The sequence below is a fragment of the Cygnus atratus genome, chromosome 23 (genome assembly GCF_013377495.2).
Source record: "Cygnus atratus isolate AKBS03 ecotype Queensland, Australia chromosome 23, CAtr_DNAZoo_HiC_assembly, whole genome shotgun sequence".
Classification (NCBI taxonomy): Eukaryota; Metazoa; Chordata; class Aves; order Anseriformes; family Anatidae; genus Cygnus; species Cygnus atratus.
In genome coordinates this window covers 1,408,360-1,435,177 of record NC_066384.1, presented here as the reverse complement: position 1 = coordinate 1,435,177, position 26,818 = coordinate 1,408,360, and the positions used below count along the sequence as shown (strand labels likewise).

Here is a 26,818-nt window from a genome sequence, read left to right as displayed (position 1 = left end):
CGCGCCTGCCGCCTCCCGCAGGGAGGAGCAGGATTGGTGCTGGGGTTGGAGAGGGCGCAGGGGTGGCAGCAGCAAAAGCCCCAAAGCCCAGCGGCGCTGCCGGTGGTGGCAGATGGGCGGTGGGTGTCCCAAAGCAGGTTTGGCCCCGCTGGCTGCCCACGCAGCGTGGTGGGTTCGGGGAGCTGTGCCTTGGAGGTGGCAGTCCGGGCTCCTCTCCTTGGCTTCGCAGCTCCTTTGGGCTTCAATCAAATGCTGTGCCTCGGAGGAATGAGACCAGAAGTAACGTGTTGGAGGCGTTAGGGAGTTAGTGTTCAAACGGTGCTTTGAAGATAAAATATGTACTGCCAGGTGCTCCGAGAAGAAAGGGCTGGAAGACACCCGAAGAGGTCATCCTGTTTGTGCTGCTGCCCCAAGGCAAGATCAACTCGACGTGAGCCCTTCCTGACTTGTTTGTGCAACCTTCCCTTAAAAACCTTAGGCAAGAAGTACTCGGTGCCCTCCACAGGTAATTTAGTCCGGGATTTAACTCTCCTGACCACCAGAGAAATCTACAAATGTGCGCCTTGTCCGGCGCCCCGGAATGATCCTCCCGTCAGCCGGGACCAGCGGGTTGGGGTCCCAGCTGTGCGTAGGGACCGTGTGTGTGATGCAGCGAAAGGGAAAGGTTGAAAATAAAGCTGAGGAGTTGCAGAAGCTTCTTGTGACGGCGCGCTGGAAGGAAGCACTTGGATTTCGAATCGTGTTGGTTTTGCAGAAAGCCTCTTGGATTTGCTTTGAAAGTTAAAAGTTTGTGTTTTCGTCCGGAGCGGGGCTTCAGAACCTTGTAAGCTTCTCCCACTACCCGAAAGGCCGCCTGAGATATTTAGCCCTGTCTTACAGGAGCGGAAAAGAGCTCCCATATCTTTGGGGTAAATGATTTTGGCCCATATTTTAGCATTAAGTTCATTTGGAATTTGTTACCCGTGCGCAATAGGTGGATAGTAGTTCTTACGCTGTAATGACAGCAGCATCACTGCCGCGACGCGCTGAAGTAATTGTGGTGTGCTTGTAGTGGCACGGTCAATTTTGTGTTGTCCTCTGAGCGTTTTCCACATCGTAGTGGTGAGGTGGAGCTGGACCGCTTCATCTATGGCTGGAATTCAAGGATTGTGGCCTGAGGGTTTCGCGTACGGTGAAAGCAGCTAAATAAATTTGTACCCGTAAGGTGGGAGTTGATCCGTTTTACAAAGCACCCTGCTTCCTCCAAAGGTGCCTTCAAATGAGGCCAAGGTGGATGTAGGTCGGCATGGATGTACGTTGGGAAGGCAGTTCTAGGGCAATCCCATGTAGGCGTTGGCTAGGACGGATGTTGCCCCAAGCTTATCTGCAAAAAAAATCATCGTAAAACGCAGCGATTTAACAAGTTGCTGATCTTTATTTTTATTTTTATTTAACAAGTTGCAGGTCTTTAACAAGGTCTGACTGCTTAGTTAACGTAAGCCTGATCAGTAAATATATTGTAAGGCCGCAGGGGGCAAAAACAACAAAGAAGAAGAAACATGGGATGGTTAAGGGGATCCTAAGGAGATTGAGGCCGAAGGTCAGAGGCTGCTTAGGCCGGCTGGGGTAAATGAGGGGAGTGGTTTTAGGGGAAGAAGCCCTGGTCCCGTTGCCCGTGCACCCTGGCAGATCCCAGTGCTGGCACAGGGGAGGGAACGCGCTGCTGCCTTCTGCTGCCAGCGCTCTGTTTCTCCCTTTCCGAGTATTCATCAAATCCGTTCAGCTTATGGTGAAGTTTGTTTCCCGTTGTAGCCTGAGCTGTGAGCAACCTGGAGTGCGCGTGCCACAGCGAGTGAAATTGTGCTGGCGCTGCTGTGTTTTGATCACTCAGCCTTAAATGTGGCGGTGTGTGAGGTGCTCTGTTCCGGCACCGCAGCAGAAGCTGTGCACGTCTTGGTGGGGGTAACGTCTGGTTCCTTGCCTGGTGGGTTTCTGCCTCCTTTTCGTTACGGTGTGGGATACTGGTTTTCGTTCACAGCGGATCTGGTTTCCAAGCCCCGCTATATATAGCTCTTTGAATGTGGTTTCCCCCGGCGTCCCCCCCATGCCCTCGTTCAGGCAGTGTTTTCTAGGCAAGGTCTCTTCTCTGCTGCCTCGTTGACGTGTCGGAACTGGAAGCGCGGCTCGGCCGGACGCGCGTGCTGAAAGGATTCAGGATTCCTCCTGTCGGAAGGCACTGGGCACGTGGGAGAGGTGGCTGCACGCGCCGGCCTGGCTGTCTCCGAGCCCAGTTCCCGGGGTGCACGTCCACTGGTTTTTCTCACGGAATTGCTCAAAACGTCGAGACCCAGAAGCTCGCCTCTCCTAACCCCTGACCCCGGCACGCTGGGCTTGGGCCTTTCCTTTTGCCTCAGCAGGGCCAGACGCCAATCTCAGCAGCAATCCTCCCATCTGCTGCAGCCCTCCGCGCTGTGCTGCAGCTCCTTGTCTTCTACACCTCTGCAGCAAGGCTTCAGGCTTGGTCTGCTCGGCTCGCGCCACTGGAGGCAGCCCGTGGCTCTTCGGCAGGATTTGGTAGGAGCAAATCCAGTAGGATTTTGGGGGCTGCAGCGCCGTGTTTCCTAGCTGGGGAGCTCCCTGCTGGGCAGGACTCGCTGTCGGGTGCCCATCCGTGGCGGTGGTCCCTGCGGCCACGTGGACGTCTCGTTTTCACGCCGCTCCCATTGCTGTGTCAGAAGCCAGGTGCGTCCCTGTGGTGTGTCGGCACTGCCCTCGCCGCTTTCCTAACCAAAGCTGGAGCTGTGATGGACGGGAGGTGCAGAAATCGATACAGCAGCATCCACGGCGCTGGTTTGGCAGAAATGTCTGCCCACCTGTGCTGTCAACTCTGCTGTCACCGTGGGTCAAATTTCCCACCTGCGTGATTAGTTAAAACCATTTCACGTAACTGCACAGGCAAGGCCTGCGTATTCAGGAAGAAGAAGCAGCCGTCGGTCTCGAACAATATTTTTACACCCCCGAAGCAGGTAAAAGTAACTCTGTTGTTGTTGCTCTGGCACCTTTGTATTTCCAGCCGTGCGGTGTACTTGAGCTCCTGGGCCTTTGTCTGGGGAACACGCGGCTCGGAGTTGTAAGTGCAATAAATTTGGTCTTACTTCATGAAGGGAGGCTCGGCCGTGAATTTGAAAGTACTTGCGTTGCCTTGGGTGGGTCCTGAAGCAAGAAAACGTGCGGTGCATTAAGGCGCTGTGTCTGTGGGAGCAGCTGTAGACCATCGGTGTGACTTCTCAAAGGTTTCTTTTAAAATTCGTTCGCGAGGGGCTCGACGTCGTGCGCAGGGACAGCCTCAGCACAGCTTCACCTGCCGCGGTTGTCGCCAACACCAGAGGTGGTTGTCCTGGTCCATCTCAAACCCCATCCATACTTTGCATTTTACATTCCGCCGCTCCCTCAAGACAGGGCTGCAGATCGCTGTAATTGCGATAACGAGAGCGGTATCTCGCAGAGGGTGCTGCTGCGTGGCTTTGTCATCCATCGAAGGCTCTTCCTTTGCGTTTAAAGGATTGCGTTGCTAAATTCACGTGACATTGTGTATGTTCTTCTCGTGAAACTAGTTCTTGGTTGCTAGATTGTTCCTCCTGCTCCTGGCGGGATCAGGTGTCTGGCTCTTGCTGCTACACAGAGCTCATTCTTCAGATATGCAAGTGCGGCTCTGCACATTTTACTTTTTAATCAAGGGACAGGCTCCCAAAACAGAACGCTACAGTTCTGAGGGCGCATCGGGCCGAACGTATCGCAGAGCGCTGGACTAAGTGTTTATTCTAGATAATCGCTTTTCAGCCCTGTGGATCTACGTTTAATTCCTCAAACTGCTGGGCTTGGTTTTTGCTGGGCGCTGTGACGTTGTTTTCTTACTCTTTGCTATTAAAGGCGGTATATTTAAAAAAATAAAAAGAAAAAAAAATATAAAAAAGGAACCGAACTGCTGCTTTTTCCTTTTCTGTAACGCCACTTCTTCATATAGCCTTTTTGGTGAATTCTGTGTGCTAGCAGATGATGTAAACCCACGTGCATCTTAAAGAGGAGTGTGGTTTTTCGGGGAGGTGGCGGCGGCGGTTCGAAGCGCTCTGTGGAGGTGGTAATTCTATATTTGAATGGTGGTAAAATCTCGCGGGGGGGCTTTTTTTTTTTTTTCGCAGTGGCATTTTTCAGAAATATTTGTGTTTTATTCGTATTTGTAGCTGTAATTGAAGGATGTTGAAGCAAAGTGTTTGTCCGAATTTCCATCTCGTTGCTTTTCAGCCTCTCCCTTTAGATCTAGCCGTCTTTTTGGGGCCTTTGGCTGGAACATGCCCCTGCCTCCGCATAAAGCGGGCTCTTTCCCATAAAGCTGGTCCTGGGAATGTGACTGCTGTGCAGAGAACCCGACATCTCTGCTACCACCACGGGCCTGCGGTTCTTGATGGCCTTCTGGAGTTGGTGCCTCCTTCCCTGCCAGCCTCAGGGCTTTTCAGCGCTTCCCTCGGGCGCTCGCGGTTTGCATTTGAGGCATTTGAAATGAATTTCATTCCGGTCTGCTCTCCGCCCAGCGGATTTGGCTCAGCCGATTTCAGTCGGGGGCAGCCTGGGACTGACTTGAAAGGAGGCAGGTCGAAGCGGGGCCGAGCTCTCCTCCGCTCCCCTTCCCCAGCTCGCCCAGGGACGTTCAGCAGCCGGCGGCTCCTGCCCTGCTGCCTCTGCTGGGCTCTTCCCAGCCGCTGGTTTTCCAGCCGAACACCTCCGGGTGCTCGCTGCGGGTGGAACTGCAAGGTCAGAGCTCTGGGCTTTATTTGTGGTCGTGCTGTGGCTCGGGTTTTCAGTACAAGCTTCCTGCTGGAGCGTGCAGATCGTAGGCATCCCAGGTGAGACAGCTCCATGGAGTGCTTCCCCCTTTCCGCGCCACTACAGAAAGCCCCAACGAGGATCTCGTGTAAAAGAAAACAGCCGCAGACGCCGGCAGTGTCCTCGTGGTTGCTTTGTGCTCCTGCGAAGTGAGCTTCTTAGGCACGTCAGCTGCCCCAGGATTTTGTAAGTTCAGTGTTTGTGGAAGGCGTTGTGCTCCGGTGAGCAGAAGAGCTCGAATTGCCGAGTGTGGATGGCGTGGCTCTGAGACGTGCTGGCTGATGGGCTCTGTAAGCACCTCCAGGCGGTTTGGGGCCAGGCCTCAGCATTTCGGCCTTCAGCTTCTTTTTTCCTGAGTCTGGAAACAAAATGCTCGCCTTCACGGGGCGTATTCCAGGCTGTGCCAATGGGGCATGTGCTGCCAGAGCGGCTGTATCCCAACCTCTCCTGTTCTTACACCCTTGTTTCTTACCCTAATTGTGTTTCGTGGGACTTGGGCCTAGGGGTTTGCTTGTTTTCCTGTGCCTCAGTCAGCACCACGAGCAGTTTCCCCCTGGGTGAAGGAACTTTCCTAACTGTGCACGAATGGTTTCGTTATCCAAGTTGGTTCCACGGAGCCAACGCTGTAGGTTTGCGTGAAATCTTGGGTATTTCGTTTCTCTTCAGTCTTCCTCTAATGGCATCCTCAAAGTCATTTATGTATCTGTCTACGTCCTAATGTGGGCTTGTTTCTGGAGTAGTGTTTTGAGTAGTTTTAACATGTTCAGGCTTTTATCTTGGTGTCTATAGGTATTTTTTCTATAAGTTTTTCCAAAAAATCACCCTATTGGCGATTCTTGGTGCTACTCTTACTCAATTTCCTGACAATCCTGTTCAGCAGTCACCTGAAGCTCAGCTGTCCCTTGGTCAAGCATCGGGCTGTTCGTTCTGCCTTCTGAAATCAGTCCTGGGTCTGCTTCAAAGATAGCAATTTTTTGGATTAATCGGGAGGATTTCCGAATTATAGGTGATTAGATGAAACCATTCCTAGCTCTTCTTCATAAGTTTGGCTGAATACAACAGAGGCAAGTATTTAATCCACATATTTAATTCCCCCTTGCGTGTGGTGGGGGGTACAGCTGCGATGATGCTGGCATTTTCTTCCCCTCTGCTCCGTTAGCTTTTGTTCCTTTTCTTTAACCTGTTGCTTCCGGGGGTTTTGTAGAGCATTGTACTCCGGCAGAGCGTTTAAGTGGGTTGAACGCAAGTCATTTGTATTTCTGAATAAAGCCTTGAAAAGTGATTTGGCTTGTCATCGGGATGAATCGCATCCCCAGTTGCAGAAAAGCCCTTGTCTAGTGTTAGTGTTGAAATATTGCCAGTACAGAGCAGATCTGAAGCATTAGCTTTTATTTATCTGCCTAAACTAGTCTTTGTCTGTATTTGACACTGCAGATCAAGGGGGGGAAATCAAGTGCCAATTTAAAATTTTCAGTAGAATATTTATCTCCCTGTATTTTCTTATAAATACTTGAAATATCTTAGTTTGTGGGCGGGTAGTATTGTCATGCAAATAGTTGTGGAAGAGTCATCAAGTAGCTTGTCAGCCGCTGATTTCCATAGGAGCCTTGCCTGCCGTCCTTCCTGTCTTGAACTCTTGCCTTGAGACTGAAAATACGATCTTCTGCGCTCCTCCTTGTCATCCTTCCCAGGTTAATTAAAGAAAAATGCAACTCTTCATAGACTCTGCCTTGGAAAGCGGAAGGTGCTGAGCTAGTTAATTGTCCAACGTTCGTCTCTGATCCGCTGACGGGACTTCGTGGATCGCCTTCGCTTTGGACTTTAGCTTTTGCCATTGCGTGGTGGTGCACAGCTGTCTGCGTCCCGTGATCTTGACAGAAAAGGTAACGCCGCCGCTCTCCTTACGGCTGCTGCAGGTTGTGCAGGGATGCCTTGTTTGTTCACGGCGTGTTCAGGGGAGCCTCAGAGCTGCTCTGGGTGGCCCCGGGGGCGTTTAACGCCAGTAACCCACAGGCTCCTCGCTGCTGCTTGCTAGAGAAGCACGCAGCGACTCTTCTGGCATTCACCACAACGCCTCTGCGCATGGGAGGTGCCAGCCCTGTCCCGCGGGGCTCCGCTCCTCAGCCCATCCTGGATATAAGTGTGCGCTGGGCACATCTGCCCGCTGCGCGGCCCCTCGGGAATCTTGCTGGAGCCAGGATCCTGCCGGTGTGTTAAAAACAGTGCAGATCCACCAAGCTGGACACCTTTCAAACAGGCACAGAAGAAACTGTTTAATTACAGTTTTTAGAAGTAATATCAGGCTGACATTGACGTTCTGGCTTCACCTTGAGGGGAGTTCGGTGCCGTGTCCCGCGCTGTTGTTGGCTGCAGCAAGCACCAGAATAAATGGTTGTACAGCAGGTGAGCACCGGAGTGTGAGCTGTGACTGGGCACGGTCGTGGTCTGTAACTCCTTGTGGAGAGGCAGAGCTCGAAGAAGGAATCAGGAGCCTATTTCTGCTTTCAGTTCCTTTTCTTTTTTTATATGTTCTTTTTTTAATCTTTGGAAAAATAAATAAAATTAAATAAAAATACTTGCGGAGGCTGTGAGTATCTTTTACATTGTTGCTGGAACCTGCGCTGGCATATTTTATTTTGCCAATTTTCCTGGCAATTAGCCAGGCTGGCCCCTTCCTGTACTCCTGGGATTCGTTGGGGATCTCTGCGTGCGTGCCTTTGACTCCTGCATCCCTCCCTCAGTGCTAACGCTTCGCTTTCCCCTTTTTCTCCCAGTTACCAGCATGTCCACAGATGGCGGCTTCGGTACAGCTGGCAACAGCGATGCCCAGCAAAGCCTCCAGTCCTTCTGGCCACGGGTCATGGAGGAGATCCGCAACCTCACAGTGGTAAGCGTCTCCACCAGTTGTGCTGTTTCTGAAGGATAAGCCTCTGTTTGGACGTGTTCCTGCTGCTTGTGGGATCCAGCAGGGCTGGCTGTTTACACACTGCGAGGTGGCCCTAAAAGGTGATCATCGTCCAGCCGGGTTTTTGACTGCTTGCTACAACTCTCAGAACCTGAGACAGGCACTGGATGTAGTGATGCACAGCGTGACGAGATGTAATCATCACACGTTCAGCTCCTTCTGGACAGGTATTTAGGTAGCTGCTCAGACGTTTTAGCCAGCGGGAGATCGAGGGATTTGAGGCCATACCTCACGCGGTAGGCAGGCTGTTTTACTGCTGTTCAAACTCAGCAATATAAAATCTGTGACAAGCATTACTTCCATGTAAGGATATCCTTACCAAAATACAGCTCTTAATCCTCCCCACCCCCGTTATGAATTCAAACATCTGGCTATTGGCAGACAGTTACAATTTTGTGAATGAATTTTTGGGTTTAGACTTCTGCATGCAACTGTCGTGCCCTCTTTCAGTAAAGTGCTTCCCTTGACAAGCCTGAAGTCTTGAAACTCCCTTGAATGCCAAGCGCATCATCATCACATGCTTTATTAATTTAAAGGCGTTTGATTAAAAAAATCGCGTATAGGCTGAGAATAAGAATTGGACTAAGTAGCTTCTTTTTTTTTCCATCCCCAAAAGAGATGTGCCTGAGAACAAGGGCATATAATAAAAATGACTTTTCGAGAGAGATTGATAGATCACTGTGATACAGTGGTCCTGAAAGCACGCTGCCGTGCGTTTAATGTGACTGGAAACAAAAGAACTCGAGTGGAAGACGGGCTGTTCAAAGTGAAAACCCCAATCAAGGAGTTTGAAGATAAGCTGCTTTTTTTCAGCCTGGGTGCGGATAGTTGATTAAAGAAACAGATGTAGAATTTTGTATGCATAACCAGAATTAATTACTTTCCCCTTTCAGTGCAGCGAATTCTTGTGTTCGAGAGCTGTAGTTTGTCTTCATCTCCACATGAAAGGGGTTTATTCTGCAGCTTATCAAGTATGGGCAGCTTAATTTTTAACTGCTGCATGAATCTATTTATTGCATCGCGAGGTAGTAAGCCCCTGAAAATTAGCTGAGGACACTGAAGGGGAGATGGCGAGGAAAAGGGATAACAGCAGCGTAATCAAATCCTGATTTTTTTTTTTGTGCATCTTATTGAAAGTGCTCCCATGTAAGTAGCCTTGGAGCTTGTCTGCTTGTACCGTGTAGTAGAGGTCAGAGCAGCTCTTTGATGGAAAAGCCTGCTCTGCTTGCCTGCTTTTCACAGTTCTCTCTGGTTCTGTGCACTTGCCAGGTGCCACCGCTAGCTGGAATTCAGGGGAGGAAAGAAGGGAGCTGCTTTGTAAGAACAAACCAGAGGTCCCTGTTCTCTGCCCCGCAGGACAAAAGGGACTGTAGCGTGGTCTTGGAGAAATAGGAGACGGGACTGGGCTGAAACCAGGGCTTCAGCTCCACAGTGAGTTAGAAGTGGCCTGTGAAAACATCGAGACCTAATTTGGAAAAAAGAAAAGATGAAGAATTGGTGCCTGAAGTTTGTTGTGCTGGGCAGTAGCCAGTAGTGGTCATGCTTCCCTTCACCATGGGACTTGCGTATTAATTTTGATTTATGTGACGTTTGCCCGTCAGCCTTAAAGGAATAAAGGAGCTTTAAATTTCTGTAATTTCTCTCACCGTCTCTTTTCTCTAATGATTTTAATAGCATCGTACCTTGTGCAATGCACTTGTAAGTGCAAGTGTCTACTTGCAGCTCTGCTGTTCGTGGAAGTTAAATACTTAGCACCATTAAGAGTCTTACAAATTAGGAATTTTGTCTTCATCTTTCTTTGAGGCTTGCCCAAACCTCACGGGGCTCTTTAAAAGGGAATGAGCTTAAGAAAATAAACTCCAGAAAACCTTTGGGATATTTTTTCATGCCCTAGCAACTCCTTAAGTTGTTTATGTGGCGGTTACTGGTTGGAAGTGCCACCCCGAGCACGCCGTGTGTTCGAGCACCGGGCCCAGCCCTGGCTGCTCTCTTCTCCCGTTGCCCCAGGTCCTTCCAAAACACCACCCCGGCCCTGCTGCTGCCAGCAGCACCACATTCGCACTTCTTTCCAGAGCAAGGGCAGACTTCTTTATTTTTATATATATATATATACACACATATACACATATATATATATATATATATATATATACATACACAGCCCTAAAATATAAATTTTTATATCTAAATTAAATAAAATGCCCCCTGCTGGAGCGCTGGCTGGGCCATGTACAGCTTCCATATTTTGTTTCAATAGAAAACAGCATTTTCAGCATTTTTTTCCCTCTTTTGTTTCACTAGCATGTCTTGCAGTGCTTTCTTCCCCAGAGAAATGAGTTTCCTTTTATTTCTTTTGACATTTTTGTAAAGAAGGGAAGATGTTTTTGAGAAGCCCTTTGTGGGCAGGGATTCTGCATTCCTGGTGCAGTGGTACGTAGCCTCGGCCTTTATCCCTCGTTTAAGGGACTGCTGTTAGCAACACTGCATTTTTTTTTATTCCTCTCTGTCTTCGGAGAGGGGAGACCACGGCAAGTAGTGAAGCTCAGCAGCTTCCCTCACCCTGAGAGGGAGGTGTTGGTGCCTCCTTCCATGCTCGGTGGCATCTCTGTTGCTGCACACGCCGAGTACGTGCTCGCAGCTGAGCGGAGCAGGATGATTGATTACAGTGACAGCCTTCTCTCTCTCCGTCTCTTAAACCATCATTACACCATTTTGAGTCAGCGGTTCTTTTTTGCTGGAGAATTGCAAGAAATCCATCTAAAAACGGGAACGGAAGAGATTTTTGAACAAGGTTCTTGCGGACATTTTTGACGCCAGGACCTGTGTCGGGCAACAGCGAAGTGCAAGTAAAGCAAAGATTTCATCCTGTGGCCCCACAGAGCTCTTGTTTGCCTTCATTTTCTCAAGTGACTTTTTGCAAATTCCATTGCTTTCTGGGTCCTAAGACACCTAATTGAATTAGTTGCTTCAAATACACATTTCTGCCTCTATTTATAACATCAGAAACATTCTGTTCTGCGGAATGACTTCAACTTTGAGGTGAAATTGTAAATGCAAGTGTCTGACAGACGATTGAAGTACAACTGTACCAGTATAAAACACAGAAAAACAGATGAGAATGCTTGGATCTGCAGAGAAACTGCCATCCCTCAAAGAAAATAAGTTATTTTTATCTAGTTTTAGCCAGTTTAGTTTTGGACAATACAGATTTATTTTAACATTTCTTTTTTTTGTTTTCAGTTAAGTATCACTAAAGAGTCTCTCAAATCTGAATCTCTCCGCAGAAAGACTTCAGAGTTCAAGAACTGCCCCTGGCTCGTATTAAGAAGATAATGAAACTAGATGAAGATGTGAAGGTACAATCATGGGGTTTTTTCTTAGGTGTTTATGACCCTTTTGGTGGATGTTGTAGCTATTGCAATTCATTAGCCTTGCAATTCATTACTTATTATTGTTACTGTGTACAGTTATTTTTAAAGCACATTATAGAACAATTGCCTGGGATGCAGTATCAGCTGGCCTAGTGTAATTAAACTGAACTGGGAAAGCGGAGTCATTTGGGATCTTTGCTTAAGACTTCTGTAATTGTGCTCTCTTCTGTTAAATAGCGATTTACTGCATCATTCTGGGCATTTTCTCTTTCATTTTTTTTCTCTAGTGCTTAACAGTTTTTTCTTGTGTTTCCTCCGTATTTTTCTCAACTCTTTCTTTCACAAAGCTGTATGGTGTTTAAGATGAAGTGATACCACGTAAATGTGTGATGTGCTGTTTAAAATTCTGTGGAAAAATAAGTAATAATTTAGGTAGATAACATGGGTTTGACACCAGTATTTGAGCTGAACCCTTGACATCTGACTGATGAAGATAACACGTGAGTTGACTGATGAAAACTTAGCAGCATAAAAGGAAAAGAGGAAGGAGTCACCTGTGGGGTGTTGATGCTTGCACTGCTCCCGTCCTCCCTGTTTTCTAAACTGGGAAACTGTCAGACGTGTCTCTCCTAAGAGAGAAGAGAACGGTTTGCACTTTCTTATTGTTTTTCTCAATGTGACACCATCCTTCTCGTAGGACAACCTTTAACGTTTAAAGGACATTCAGGAGAAAGGTGTGTGTTGTCCTCCTGTACAAGGGAGCTATTCATTCGGCATGTAACCGGAATGAACCCAAGCCACTGAGGTCCCAAGTTCCTGCCTTAACCAAATGAGTGTTGGTTTTTAGATAATGAAGGGAAAGATGAGATTTAAGGGGAAATAAGTCTTTGGCCTTCTTTCAAGCATTATTTAACAAGAAGAAGCCTGTACTAGGAAGTCCTCAGTAATGCCAAACCAGCTAATAATGAAAGTGCTGAACTTGAGCTAGATGCTTCTTAAGGCAAAGGAATTTGGTAATTTGGTGAGGCACTTACGCCTCCAAACCTCCTTTGCAATTTCTCTGTTCATTTCAACTTATATTGATGTTACAACTGTAAAGTAAAGGCCAGGTTTTGTAACGAGCCCTCAGCCTGTCCTGTTCAGCTTCTGCCCTCATTCAGAATCGTACGCACGTGCCAGGAGGAGGTGCTGGTTGTTGCCCATAGCCGAGTACGCACTGATGCCATTTGTAACTGCACGTTGCTGGCCTACCATAATCCAGCACGATACAGAGCTAACGTCTAACTAGTCACGTATGAAACAGGCTTGGAAGACAGCCTGTATACGATCAGCACTCCTCACAGCGTGTTTAACTCAAGGCTGGTAATTATTTGGAGTGTCAGACCCATAGATCTTCTGTTACGGAAATTCCCCAAGCTTCACCGTTAAACAATGCAACCATTCAGATTTGAGTAACATTATAAAGTTACCCTGACTACCACTCTGCTGCATTAGAATATTGATGGTAACCTCAAAAAAAATCTGTAAATTTAATTACAGATGATCAGCGCTGAAGCTCCCGTGTTGTTCGCCAAGGCAGCTCAGATATTCATAACAGAATTGACTTTGCGAGCGTGGATACACACAGAGGACAACAAACGCAGGACTCTGCAGGTAACAGAGTTGCGCCTACCTAGCCTTCATCTGCTTCGTATGCTGTTTCCAAATTTTTGTTTCCATAATATGAGGTGTGTTTTGTAGACAGTAACTTTAGTACCTGTGTTTATCACTACAAGCCTGGGTACAAAGCACAGTACCCCGTGTAACTTAAATGCTTTTTGCTTAACTTGGTCTTAAAAACAAACAGACAACAATAAAAACACACAAAGCTGCAGCTGTCTGCTAATTGTGGCCTGCTCTAATTACTCAGGGTATCTGTAACTGTTGAACTTCATCTGATTTGTTTGTTGGTAGTGATTCTCCTAATGTAAGCTTGTGGATGTTAGTCTGGGTTGATAAACGTGCAGAGATGAAAACAAAGATGCCCACCTCTACAACAGATTACTGTTCCCTTTGGACTGGGAGCCAATTCTTAGTGGTTCAAGAGTAAACTGTAGCTCTTTAGGGTCTTTTATGAAAAACTTTGACACTTGCTTTGTCTTACGTATTGATCAGAACTACCTGACCCTGTAATGACCATCAGTCCAGGCCCTCAGATCAGAGGTGAGAGACAGACGGTTAGGGCCACGCTGGATCTCCCACACTCTGGTGCGGAGATTGCCATAGCGGCAAGCAGACAAGTCTGACTTCAGTCCAAAACCCTGCTGTTGACTGGGTGTCTAACCACTCAATCTTCACTAAATTGGGCTAATGCAACTTCCTTAATCCAGGCTTTAATGCAGTTACTGTGGGAAGGGTGTATTTGGTACGCATACCAATAACATGACGCTTCCTAAGTGGCAAGTGTTAACTCAGGCACGTCCTGTTAACAGCTTTCAAGTTGTTATTTCAGAATTGTGCTTAAATCCTGATCCTAATGTATAAGACCTTTAATTGACCCAGGTTTTCTTTCTGAGTGCTTTGCCTTCCACAGCAGCTGCCATCCTGGAACAGCTGCTCTCCGCATGGTCAGTGCACCTGGAGGAATGCAGGCTCTCTTATCAAGTATTTGGGAAAAAATTTCGAGTGGAGAGGTCTGGGTTATGGCAGTCTATTCCGAAGGAAATTGGATTGAACCCAATCCTCAGCACGGAGAATGAAATACGAGAGACATCTGTTCAATAAAAGTTTTCTTCCTGGTGAAGATACTTTCATAATGTATGCTGCCTGCAGAACAAAAGAAATGTCTCTCTTGTGCTTTCTACGTGATCATTGTTTGGCACTTAAATGCCAAGACAGTATAAGGTTTAGAAATGTCAACTAGCCTGAAATGTGAGGATTGATTGTCTTTTAAATTTTACCCACTCATTAGGCAGCGTAGGCATCTTTGTCTCAACTCATGTTCATATACATGCTTTATAAATTTATCTTCAGCTAATGAAAATGAGGCTTTTAATAGCCTCTTGAATCAGCTCTACTTTTTAAGGTGGCTTGCACGAATTTTAAGATGACAGTACCTTTTTTTTTTTCCTTCAGATCTTAAGCAAATACATTTAAGTGATGACTTATTGCTGGCTGACTCTTTGTTCAGGTTTTTAATGTTTTGACCTGATGCTAATGTTTGGTTTTCTTTTTTTGGTTAAGATATAAAGGAAAAGGTTTATATATACATTGTATATAGCAGTTTTGAGAAGATACTTGCCTTGCCAATTTTTCTTAAAAGCTCATCGGCTCTTGCACATCCTTTTTCTGATGCGTGTTTGGCCAGTTTGCTAAGTATGTTTTCATCTTCCTGCTTTCTTTTAACTATTTTGCCCTTCCACATGCTGAAGCTTGTTCTCTCAACATCTCTTGGGATTCCCCTGCCCTGAATAAGATGATCTTGTGATCCTGTGATTCTGTTTTTTCCCTCCTCTCCCCAACGTGTATTCTACATATGTTTCTAGTAATGCAGTTTCTAACGGTCATCTTCATCTTTTTGCAAAGCTTTTTGCACAGATCTTTGGAGTAGGTTTTTGTTTGACCTTTTAAATTCTTCATTTTTAACGATTCCCCTTTTTTAATCTGCTAAAAGGTTTATGTCTGTTGTCATGAGCCGTCTGTAGTGAATTACATCAGTGCTGTTGTAAAGAATCTGTTTAGGCCTGGTGGGTGAGTGGATGACTAAAAGCCTGAGTTTGTGAAACACCTTTGATTAAAAACCTTTAACTTTATTCAGTGACAAAACCGACTTCTAAAGCTGAAGAATGGTTTTCTTTTTGTTGTTCTAGAGGAATGACATTGCCATGGCAATTACAAAGTTTGATCAATTTGACTTTCTCATCGATATCGTTCCAAGAGATGAGCTGAAGCCTCCAAAGCGGCAGGTGAGACAGAAAAGTGGTTGCGCTGTTGTCTGTCCTTTCCTCGGTGTGATTTCACTTTGATTGATAGAGTGTTAATAAAGAAGTCCAGAATCTCAGATTTAAACATGAAGTTTATGCCTCTCTTTTTTCACAGGTTTATTCACAGCAGTTTTCGGGTTCTTAATTTTTTATAGCTTTTATGGAGATTTACAGAAGTTTAACTCGGGGATTTAATTAAGTAACAAAAACATTACTAAATAGCTCTGAAAACAAATGTTGCCAGCATTTAAAAAAATAACTTTAAGAAGTGTGCTGAGTCTGCATCCTTTGAGTGTTGTAAAGGAAGAAACGCATCTTTGCATAGCAGTAGCACCTCCTGCATCCTTTGGGGCAGTCATTGCTACTGTAAACATCCTTGACTGGAAGCTGTAAGGTGTTAGAAGGAGCTTTCAGTCGGATGTTTACAGCGGCAGGCTGCTGCGGTCATCTGAGCACAAGATGTCCTTTGAAAGTTAACAGGCTCGTGCTTCACAAAGCGCTTGTTTCCCTCGTGTTTGAGACGGTGACGAAATTGCAGCGAGGTGGGGGTGAAGCTCTCTTGCCACTTCAAATGCACAAAGAAACAGATCCGGTTCTCTGGTAGACTGATTCATCTCCTTCGCTTAAGATCTTGTTCTTTTTGCTGCTAAAAGTTCACCAGCCCAGTGACTGTTGGTCTTTTTTACACGTTGCTTGAGAAAATGGCTGGGCTTCCTGCTGCCGGTGCAGCTCCTCTAGGGAAGAGTTTGGGCAGGGCTGCACCTTGCTCAGCAGCTCCTGGAATCCTTGCCCAGGGCTTGACTGCAGCAATTTCTTCTCTGAACAGTAGATTGCAGTGGCTTATAACAATTTATGTGCTTTCTTCAGCTGGTTTTCTGATACTTTTGGAGGTTTGCAGTGCCTTAGTCTTTGAAATGTGCAAAATGATCCTTAAAATATCTTTTCTTATGAGTGCTACTGGAGAGGCTGGAATAGTGTAAAAACAACTTGCTGGCAAGTGTTTTATTTGGAATACAAGAGATGTCAAAGAAAAGATTCCAATATAAATCAGGATAGCGTGTAAGAAGATACCTACTCTGAGCACAGAGACAGCCTCATTGTAGATCTGGATTCTGGAGGTTGCTGTTTGACTTTTTGTCTTGAAGTCCTCATGGTTCTACTGCCGTGACCACCAAAGGGAGGAAATCCGCGCTTCATCCTTTTCGGTGACATCCCGAGTGGAGTTTAACCTTGTGTTCTGATTTCCGGAAGCATTGTGACTTGCTAGTAAGTGAAGAAAATGCCTTTCCGTGTCACAATATATGCAGGAGTGTCTATGCCACTGCTGTAATCAGCTGTGGTTACAATTAGCAGTATCCCAAGACTTCGTTACTGGTGTGCTGGGAGCTCTGTAGTCCATACACACGGTGAACATCCCCTGTGGGAGCATGGCACAGCTCCTGCTCTTCAAGGGTTCCCTGCTGTATCCCTGCAGTAGTACAGCAGAGATGACTTACACAAAGTTCATTAGTTCGGTGTTAAATAAAAAGACTAAACAGCAGCTGGTGCAGCTGCTCTCGGTGTTGTGCTTAACTGGGGGGAAAGGGAACCCCCGTTTCAGTTTGGTTCGCGTTGTAGTCTGAGGTAAGGCAGGTGTGTTCTGGCATTGCAAATTCAGTTTTTAGTGCCTCATTCAGTTATTCTACGTTGTAGTGCTATATATATATATTTTTTTGAGTACTTGGTGTTGGGGAAGGAGAACATTGCCCATGTTTTCCCTTGCTGGAGCCTTTTGATTTACAGCAAGAAGAAACCCCTCATGATTTATAACCAAATTAATTCGTGAAGTATTTTAGTAACATGTGTTAGATGCATATAAGTTGCTAGGTTCACTTGTCTTGATGCGTCACACCACAAGTGTGTCTGTAGGATTGCACAGCATCAGCAGAGGGACCCTGTCAGGTTTGGATTGAAATAGGCCTTGGAGATCTCTCTCCCACAGAAATATTCACTCTTTCTGAACACCGCTGAATCACTAGAAATACTTCTAGCGGCAAGAGAAGTTTGGAGAAATAGCTGCCTGATAACAGCACAGGTTAGGACTTTACAGTGGAAAATATTCCTCTGATTCAACAGTGTTGAAAAGTAGCTGCCCGTAGGCTGACAGCCTGCGCTTCTTGGCTGGGGGTGCAATCTGTATTTTATCTCTACCATGGAAAAGACTGTTTGACAAGTTAGTGTTGGTTACGTGGAAGAGCTGGGAATGAAGCCGTGACTGTTATGTTGCTCCGGTAACTAGAGCTATGGCTTGAAAATAAAGGATGGCAAGCGATGCGATATAACCTACTGCAAGCAGATTGGGCTTTAAAATCATTTTGGTGTCTAGCAAAGGCAGCTTTAACCTGGAATAGATACCTAGGGCCTTAATCGAGGTTTCGGTTAGGAACTGAGGATTGGAGTGCTCTAGAAATGGCGTCTAAGGCCTGGGCTTCACAGAAACAGCGACGGCTCTCCTGGGCGTGCAGGTTTATGATTAGCTGGAGACGTGTCCTGTTGAATATATATTTTAAATTTGTTATTAATCCCTTCCCTAGAGGATTTGATGAAGCGAGGAGGAATTAATCAGTGAGCTGCTGTGTGTAGGAAGTCCTGTACGTGTCTGATTGCAGTGGCTGGCAGTGCTGTGGGGCAGTGCTGATGTTTGCTCTGAGCGCCCCGCTCTGAAGTCGCTCCTTGATTACAGCCAACTGTGAACAGCTTAACCTTTGGGGCGTGATCTTCTGGTAGGCTGTTGAGAAATCTCCCATTGCTAAGTCCTTTGTTTAGCTGCTGTCCCTCTGAGAGACTAGCATCTAGGGGAAAAGGCTCTCTTACTCAAGCCTGGTGCCCATCTAGACAGCATACACCAATTCTGTTTTAACACAAATTCTTCTTTTTCCATCCAGTTGGGTATGCCGAAGGTAAGCCACAAGTGAGCTGCTTCTAATGCAGGGGAGTGGGAGAGACTCGTGCAGCCTGGAACCTACCATGTTGTAGCACGTGTAAACATCCTACACTCTCAGCTGTGAACTCGAGGTGGCTGGGAGAGGATTGTTTACGCCTTCTGCCATGGAGTGAACATCTGGTGAGCCGCATCCTCTGCAAGGTGCAGGATCTGACTCTTCCTCCGGGGAGCCTGAGAGTTTGGGGTCTTCAGCGTTAACTGCTTGCCACTTAACATAATCTCTCAAAATCTTGCCTAAAATTCTTTGCCTAAGATACTGTTAATCACAAGGGGCTTTTCTCTTCCAAAGGCGTCCTTAGGTAAAGCAAAACATCAGACAGTGAGCTAGAGCAGAGGCTTTTTCTTCACGCTCTTGAGAGATTTCTGCTACCAGCAGAATCAGGCTGCCAAGCTGTGGTGCAAGATGAAGTTGTTACAGTTCTGGAAAAGCTGGATTTAAATAAATAAATAAAGGCACTACAGTATACATCAAGTGCATGCCTTCTATTCCGAGGGGCTTAACATCAGCGCTAGATTAAGATTTGTGTTGGACGTGTGGGCTAAGAAGAGGGTTTCGCTGACAGATGAGGCTCTGTAAGTCTTCCTGGTGCATTTGCAATTCATTCTGTGCTGAGATAACAGGCGGTGATGGAATTTACTGATGAGTTGTGTGGTTTTCAGCTATGGTAATTTTATACATTCGCTTCTCATAATGAAATTGGTGACTACATTATTATACGTAAGATATTGGAGATGGTTTTGATTTCCATATAGCTGAATAAATCAGGAAAGCCGGTTTGGATTTGTCATCTCAGGGTTACTTGAGTTAAACTGTTAGGGATGAGGTATTGATCATAGTTTCCCGTGGAGTATGCTTATGGGGTGGGTGTTTGGATGGCGGATGGGGTGGGCAGTTTGTGGATCCGTTCCCTCCTCATTCACCTGCTTTTTCCCTGTGCCGCAGGAGGAGGTGCGTCAGGCTGTGACCCCAGCCGAGCCCGTACAGTATTATTTCACGCTCGCCCAGCAGCCTGCTGCAGTGCAGGTTCAGGGGCAGCAGCAAGGGCAGCAGACCACGACGTCCACGACCACCATCCAGCCCGGGCAGATCATCATCGCCCAGCCGCAGCAAGGGCAGGTGAGTGCTGAGCGGAGGTCAGGGGCTTTGCAGCTCGGTGGAGCCGCTGAAACCTTCGACTGTGTGTGTCGTGCTTTGCAGTCTCCGGTTCTCGCTGCCCAGAACAGTCAATAACAAAACAGAAATGTGTTTTCCTTTGCAACGCAATGAGGTGGCTGAAACACTGAATTGCACTGATCTACTAAACAGAGTAGAAATATCCTTTTGCTGTAATGTAAGGTTGTGTTGTTTTATAGGAAGTGCAGTGCATTGTTACTCAAGAGCAGTGGCAGCCATAGGATGAATTCTCTTTTCCCCACGCAAGTGAAGCTGGAATAAGTTCGAGGCTGTGTTTGTACACTGTCAATCATGTGACTTAACGTGTGTGTGTTTTTTTCTCCACTCCTCACCTTTATTAATAGCATACTGAGGTTAGGAAATAAATTTATTTGAAAAAAAAACCAATGAACAGGTGCTTTAAGAGGCACAATGTTGATATTGATAGAGAAATGGGGCCTGCTCTGCTTTTCCTAAAAGATCATTTTCCTTTATCTGGCAAATAGTCGTGGTGTGTTGGTGAGGCTGGTATGGCACCTTTTGCTTTTGTAGGAAGCACGTTCCAGTTACCAGGCCACTGCTCTCTTCAGAGCTCTGAAGTCTTCAGTTTGAACCCTTACTGGCGTGCATTTTCTCGAATATATTTGGCATGTCTCTGTGCCTCTCTTTGGCACAGTTACCTATCTGTAAAATCAGACAATCAGGTTCCTGCTTCACAGCAGTGCCGTAAAGATAAGCGTGCAGGAGCAGGCCAGGTGTTCAGGGACCTTAATAACGAGGGTCACGTAGGTCCTGGTTTCTCTTCAAGGCGGTTTAAGCATCAGGAAATAACGGTGGGTCTCGGAAGCAGTCTGCCTGTTGCTTTCGGCATCGTGTGGCTGGCTCGCCTGTGTTCGGTCCTTGCTTGGCCCTTACCCGCTGTTCTGAACGCAGACCACCCCTGTGACGATGCAGGTGGGAGAAGGCCAGCAGGTGCAGATCGTGCAGGCCCAGCCGCAAGGACAGACCCAGCAGGCGCAGAGCGGGACCGGGCAGACCATGCAAGTCATGCAGCAGATCATCACCAACACAGGAGAGATCCAGCAGATCCCGGTAAGGCTTCTTACCACTGGAAACGTGTAACGTTGTAAACAAACCGTCTGCTGGTGTTCTGGCATGAGACTGTACATGGATGCTTTTTTAACTGTAAGAGGAAGTTTGGATTGAGTGGTGTGTTTCCTGCACTAGGAGAGGAAAACTAACCAGGTGTGACGTGAAGGGGGAAATAAATCCAACCCGTCTAGTGCAGACTCAGTGCCCACCACCAACACTTCCCCCTGAGTGGAATACTTACAATTAGGAAGCAATAAATAAAATACTTCCTGGGTAAACCTTAGTTCTCCACTACAGCATGGTTTCAATAAAGCGTAATTAAATTCTGTTGCCTTTTCTTGGTTCTGCCTCTGCAAATCTGAAGTCGTGACCTGGCAGACTGAGTGGGAAAGGTGCCATCTGTGAGTTATTAATAAGCTTTTATATTATAAAAAATATTTTACGAAATGCTTTGGAGGAATGGCTTTGCAGAACCAGGAAATATCTTCTCGCTTTCACATTAGCATAGATCTGCTGAGGGCTTAAGAACGGGATTTTGAGTACCCAACATCAGAAGTAAATTTTGGCACATGTCCTAGGTAAACACACGGGTCAAAAAATGGCATTTTTTCTCCCTCTTTGTAGCTTCTAATGACCACAAAGCTGGGTCTCTTGGTTCCCATCTGGAAAATTTCGCACCTCTTAAAGAGAAAAAAAATCCATCCGGTTCCGTGTACTTAACCAGCATACAAAGGTCAGAACAAGTGACCGAGACACTCACTTCACTTTGATTTCTCTTATTATGAGGCTTTTACCCATGGCTGGGGCAAAACCGATCTTTTACACGAGTCTGGCTTGTCAAGATTTGCTAAGCTTCCCTCTGTCTCTTTGTGCTTTGACACAGCATCTTGAGAAAAGTTCAGGTGGTAGGTGCTGCCAGATTTTTCCAATTCACTTCCCACTTCTCATCTCTTAAATCTTCAGCTAATTCCGACTGCTTGGCTTAAGGTGTTGGTCAGAAAGGAAGCACACTGCTTGCCAAATGCAGTGTTTCACTACAAGCAACCTTTTTTCTCCTCTGCGTTCTCCACTGCCTTTCTCTTACATTCTTATTTTTTCTTTCTTTCTTTATGGAAGTCTCTCTGAGATACTTGTTCTTAAAAGCCTTTCGGAGGGGGATCTGCACCCCTGCCGAAGTGAATCTGTTACAACAGTAGCAGTGTTGCAGCATCCTCCCTTGGTTTGGCAACAGAAGAACAGTTCGAACTTGTTTTCCAGTCGTCTCTGGTGAATGCTGCAACTCCCTGCAAGAAAAGGATTTGGAGATCTACTAAGAAAGAAATCTTTATAAAGCAGCTGTGAGGGGACCGTAGTGTTGCGCACAAAGTGCTGTTCTACACATAGGTGCATCCAGTTTTAAGTGATCGTGTGCTTTATGAAAATACGTGTCTGGAGACTTTTTAATTAGTGCCTGGTTTTGGCCAGGCGCATTCTTCTACCATCCTCTTGCCTGGGAGCATTTAAGAGCAGGTAGTTATGTCTGGTCCTCGGATGCTGCTTAAATTTGCAGACGTGAGATTGGAACTGTCAAGTGCCTGAGCATGGAAGCTTTGTCTTCAGGAGCACTTGAGTCTCTAACAAGCGTAAGACTATAAAACAGCGTAACTTCGGAGTGGTGTTTTAATGAAATACTCACAATTCTCTGCTCAGTATTTAGCAGTGATGCTGTTTTGCATGTAGTTAAACAGATCTCCTTTTAGTCACGACATGTTGAAGAATCACAGTTTGTGGAAAATGAAACACCTTTCCCCCTTTCTGCTTCCAACAAATGAAGTACAATGGGACGCGGGAGCCGTGCACTCACCACGAGAGCTTGTTAGTGCCCTAACCTGGAAAGCGTTTTGTAAGGTTTCACAGAACTGCAGTGCTCGGTCTATTCAGTGCTGCCATACATTTTGCTCTTTCTGCTGTGCTTTTATTTTTCCCTTAAGTTTCCTTTCTTTCTCAATATAGTTACCGTTGTCTTCTGATGGTTCTTTTTTTTCACCCTGGTATCTGTTAGGGTTCAGCTAAGAATCCTTCTCAATGCAAATACAAAAGTTTGAAACACTCTCGTAAAACCGGGAGCATCTCTGATGATTGCAAGAGTGTTGAGAGAATCTTACCTAAGTTCTCTGCTGGGTTTCCAGACGCTCCTGATACTCTGCTTCTTCCCTGTGTTTGCTCTAGGACCGTGGGTTGCCTGTGGGAAGGTGGCTTTATTCTTTTTAAAAACTAGTAAAGTCGGAAGGAAGGAAGTGTATACATCAATTAAATGGTAATCGTTTGTTTTCCCATGTTAATTTTGTGTTAAATTTCATCTGCATCTTAGCCTAAGCATCGCCGGGCCAGCTCTTTGGAGCTTACTGACATTTCTGGAAGAGCAGTTTTTCTAAACCACTTTGATCCATTCTGTTAGTAGTATAGTTAAAATCTAAGCAGGAAACCCCCAGTGTGGAAAACATGCTCTGCAGGCAGATCTCAGTGCAGAAACAGATTCTTTATTGAAATGTTTATGCTCATGTGGAGTTTATTTGCTCTTGAAATAATATTGGAGCTTTTAGACACAGCTGGTGAAGTCAGCGGCGTTTGTGTAAATGCCAAGACCATGTTCTAGGCACTTCCAACCTTTGTCAAGTGAGCCGTGTTCAAGTGTTTTGTATGTCTGTCTTTACCCTTTTTAAAAAGAAGAAAACTTAAAATATTTTTGTGTATAATTAACCTTAAGGCTATGAATCTATAAGACAAAATGAAAAATTCAAGAGTAATATCAATCATGTGGTGAACTTTTTATTGCTTCTCAGATGGGTATTAGCAGTATTAGCTGTTTGTATCACAGAAAATGCAAAATGAGAGGTGAGGTTACTACGATGACACTTTCTTCACATCCCACTCCCCCAGGCATCTGCCCTCGCAAGATCTGGGTTGTAGGAAATAAATCTACGTGTGAATGTAAAGCACAAAGCACTGACACAAAGTATTGGCCTCTGCCAGGTGGGGAAGAGCCGTATTTAACGGTTCCAAATACTATCTTGCAATATCCCTGGGTTTTGTCATCTCCACTGTCTTCATTTATTTGAAAATTTTCCGTATTTTCTTTTTATATTTTTTGGCAGAATGTAATAGGAGTGTCATTATGTGCAGCTAGCTCGTAAGAGTTTTCTTTATGTGAAACGATACATCGAAGTCGTAACTTGGTTCTTGTACTAAAAGACAAATGAGTGTCCTTGATGCTTTCAGAAATTTAGCAATTAATATGCTTTAGCTACTAACTGACCACTTCCATCCTGGAGAAAGAAGTAATGTTGTGCTTCTTTGGGGTTTACTTCAAGAACCTGGAAGAGTTCTGTGGACATCGTTCTTGCTTTGGCAGGTAGTGGTAGTTGCTCATCTCAACCGGTAACCAACGGAAGCTTCCCAGTGGCATCTATTACTCTGGCTTCTGTTGTGGAAACAAGAAGGCAAGTTTGTGTGTTTCAGGTTACACAGTTACCTGTTTAATTTTCTTTCCCTGCCCCCTCCGCTTGTCTCCAGGTTCAGTTGAATGCTGGCCAGCTGCAGTATATCCGCTTAGCCCAACCTGTGTCAGGCACCCAGGTAGTCCAGGGGCAGATCCAGACGCTTGCAACCAATGCACAGCAGGTACGCACTCTAATGGCAGGGCTGACATTAACTGTTAAAGTGTTGTTCCCTAGCTCCTGGAACTGCAAAGTCCAGTTGAATTTACCAACTCTTGGGCTAGGGTTCCTGCATTTTTCTTCCTGTTACCTTCATCAGAATAATGAAGCAAGGAGCATAGGGGAAGTTTCCGTTACCTGTACGTGAAAGCTGCATGCGTGTGTGTGTGTGTGTGTGTGTCTCACTGTATAAAGCTCGTGCTGCTTCTGAGCTGATTGCAGGTAAAACTTCATCAGCCTTCTCTTTACTTCTGCTCCTTCTGGCTGGGTGAGGGAGGAGCAGCAGCGCACGCTCTCAGGAGAGCTATTGCAGAGGTGAAACATCAGGGCCAGCGTTGCTGCCAGCAGGTTACCTCATGGTCTTGGTGAGGCTGGTCACTAAGGGATTCTTCTCTGCCTTCAGGGGATAGGAGAGCTGCTGCTTTTCTGTGATCCTGGAGGCCGCATTCTCCTTGTGAAAATCAGAGAGGACATGCTTTTGTTTGGTTTGGAACAGCTGAATCCCATGTCCCTTGTTCTTGACTTGCAGTTAGCACCAGCATGACTGCAGTCCAGCGGCATAAGATGTATCTTACCACGTGGTGGGGTGACGAAGTTTGGAAGAGTCTAAATGCTCTTGAAAGGCCGCGGCAGAATATTTTGTGGGGTCCTGACCCTCTCCAAAATGCCCTCAGTGATCATCCTTCTGTTATCCTTGCAGATAACGCAGACAGAGGTCCAGCAAGGACAGCAGCAGTTCAGCCAGTTCACAGATGGACAGGTAAGAATTTGGAGATTGTTGGTGCTACATCCCTTTGAAGTCAAAGGTTGAAAGACAGTTTTAAAATCTGTGTGTTCTGGCAAATCGACTCCTCCAGATAAAACCCTGCTACTGCTACCAAACCCGAAGCAGACACAGGATAAGCGAATGGTGTGCCACTCTTAATTCAGGTGGATTCTTCGTGTTTGGCTGCATCTGCTCCAAATTAACCCAGCCCCTTGCACTCTGTGTAGGGTCCATTTTAATCCTAACCAATTCAGGAATAAAGGTCTTAACATTTAGCTATTGACTATTGCATAAGCAGCGCCAACTCAGTCTGGGCATAAGAAATTCACAGAATTACTTCAGACATCCATTGCTTAAATCGTACCAGCGGCTCTTTGTGGTCTGTTTTCTGGGACAGATATTACTTGGACCTGGGAGCTGCTGTTATCACCAGCACTAAACTCGTAGGGTTAATGCTATCGTTGTGCTTGGAGGAGACGAACGCTGTGTGTGATGAGAACTGACAGTCCTTTCTTCCCCCGCTTCTGTCCCCGCCAGCAGCTTTATCAGATCCAGCAAGTGACCATGCCTGCAGGCCAGGACATCACCCAGCCCATGTTCATTCAGTCCACCAACCAAACCTCAGATGGCCAGGCCACGCAAGTGACAGGGGACTGAGCGGACGTCGTGTCTCTGTGTGGAAACGAACACGTTACCAGCCCGACGTTCGCCGTACCAACCTGGTCTGATGAATCCATCTGCTTCTCTGTATCCATGCTCAATATTCAGCCTATAGTAGGCTGCGGTCTCTGGTGCACTATACACCTTCCTCTGGTGGGTATGAGAGAATATCCAGCAGACACTGACAAGAATGCAATATTTGTATTTTTATTTTTAGAAGTCAATATTTCAGTGTATTCAGCTGCTTGTTCAACCCCCTGGAAACTGAAGAGAACTAATCGAAAGGAATTTGTAGCATCTCATTGAGCGATGTGTAAAACGTTTTTATCTAGTGAAATTATTAAAGGGTACCGCATCTGGTTTGTTGTAAGAGCTTTATTCCTGGTATTCTGTTTGTATTTTTCTCCGAATAGAGCTAGATTCAGTCCTACCATCTCAGTGGTCCATTAGGGGCGTGGGGGGGGAGTGTGTATGTGTGTTAGATTTTCCTCTCCTGCCTCCTTTTTTGGTAAGCCGGAGCATTGAGTATATGCAGCTAGGGGGCAGGGAGTAGGGGAAGAGTAATTAAAGTGAAAACAAAAACATTCCTTGTATTATGACTGTATTTTCTAAGGGCAAACGATTCTTTAATTTGGCCTGGTTTATTCCAGAAACACTAATGGAAGCCTGGACAAACCCCAGCCCTGCTGTTAACTGTTGTACTAGCTTCAGTCAATGCATGTAATATAAGCTTCATAAAACAAAATAAATTTCCTTTGTAAGATAACGTCTGCACTTTCTTTGGGAACCGGTGCCCGGCATCAACCTGCCAAGCGAAGAGCATCCCGAGTCCCTGAAAAATCACCCCAAAGTGGTGGAACCTGCAACAGGGCGTAAGGGTGGCTGCAGAAGGGGCTTGGGGGGGGTCTCTGGGAACGTGAGCTGTGGGGTGGGAGCTCTCCTGGTGCCCACCAGCCAAGGAGGTCTCCATGGGGATGTTGTACAGCGACTGCCTCAGCAGAGCAGCCCTTCACCTGTGCCTGCCAGCGCTCCCTGCAGCTTCTGAAGCAGCGAGGGGTTTAGGACGGGTTTGAACGAGCTCCAGAAGCCAGGTTTAACTGAGCACACTGCGAGGAGCCTGGCGGCGTTAGGGCCAAGCTTAGGTCTTGGCTAAAACACGGCTGGGGTTTTGTAACTCGTAATCGTTGTGTCCAACGTCAGGCAATTTGACATACTTGGCACGTTGTCCAGGAGGGGCTCTGTGGCTTTGTGCAGCGCCTTGGCAGAGCTGTGTGACAGCGCGAGGGACAGTGCCAGCACCAGCAGCTGCTG

At 46.3% G+C, this 26,818-nt stretch overlaps 1 protein-coding gene across 29 annotated transcripts in view; it reads left to right on the top strand.

Annotated features, from left to right (window-relative positions):
* NFYC (nuclear transcription factor Y subunit gamma) overlaps nucleotides 1-26,273 on the top strand; it is a 35,434-nt gene extending 9,161 nt beyond the window's left edge. For 5 of the 29 annotated variants that reach the window (XM_035562121.1, XM_035562119.1, XM_035562120.2 and 2 more), the window contains exons 2-10: nucleotides 7,635-7,747; nucleotides 11,110-11,181; nucleotides 12,736-12,849; nucleotides 15,045-15,140; nucleotides 19,085-19,258; nucleotides 20,228-20,386; nucleotides 23,939-24,046; nucleotides 24,782-24,841; nucleotides 25,385-26,273. In XM_035562121.1, coding sequence (XP_035418014.1) covers nucleotides 7,643-7,747; nucleotides 11,110-11,181; nucleotides 12,736-12,849; nucleotides 15,045-15,140; nucleotides 19,085-19,258; nucleotides 20,228-20,386; nucleotides 23,939-24,046; nucleotides 24,782-24,841; nucleotides 25,385-25,504 — 1,008 coding nt within the window. In that variant the 5' untranslated portion in view covers nucleotides 7,635-7,642 and the 3' untranslated portion in view covers nucleotides 25,505-26,273. Of the gene's footprint in view, nucleotides 1-5,737; nucleotides 5,925-6,551; nucleotides 6,744-7,634; nucleotides 7,748-11,109; nucleotides 11,182-12,735; nucleotides 12,850-15,044; nucleotides 15,141-19,084; nucleotides 19,259-20,227; nucleotides 20,387-23,938; nucleotides 24,047-24,781; nucleotides 24,842-25,384 lie in introns of all 29 variants that reach the window. The other 24 variants (XM_050715198.1, XM_050715197.1, XM_035562117.2 and 21 more) reach the window with 17 other exon arrangements.
* The last annotated feature ends 545 nt before the right edge of the window (nucleotides 26,274-26,818 follow it).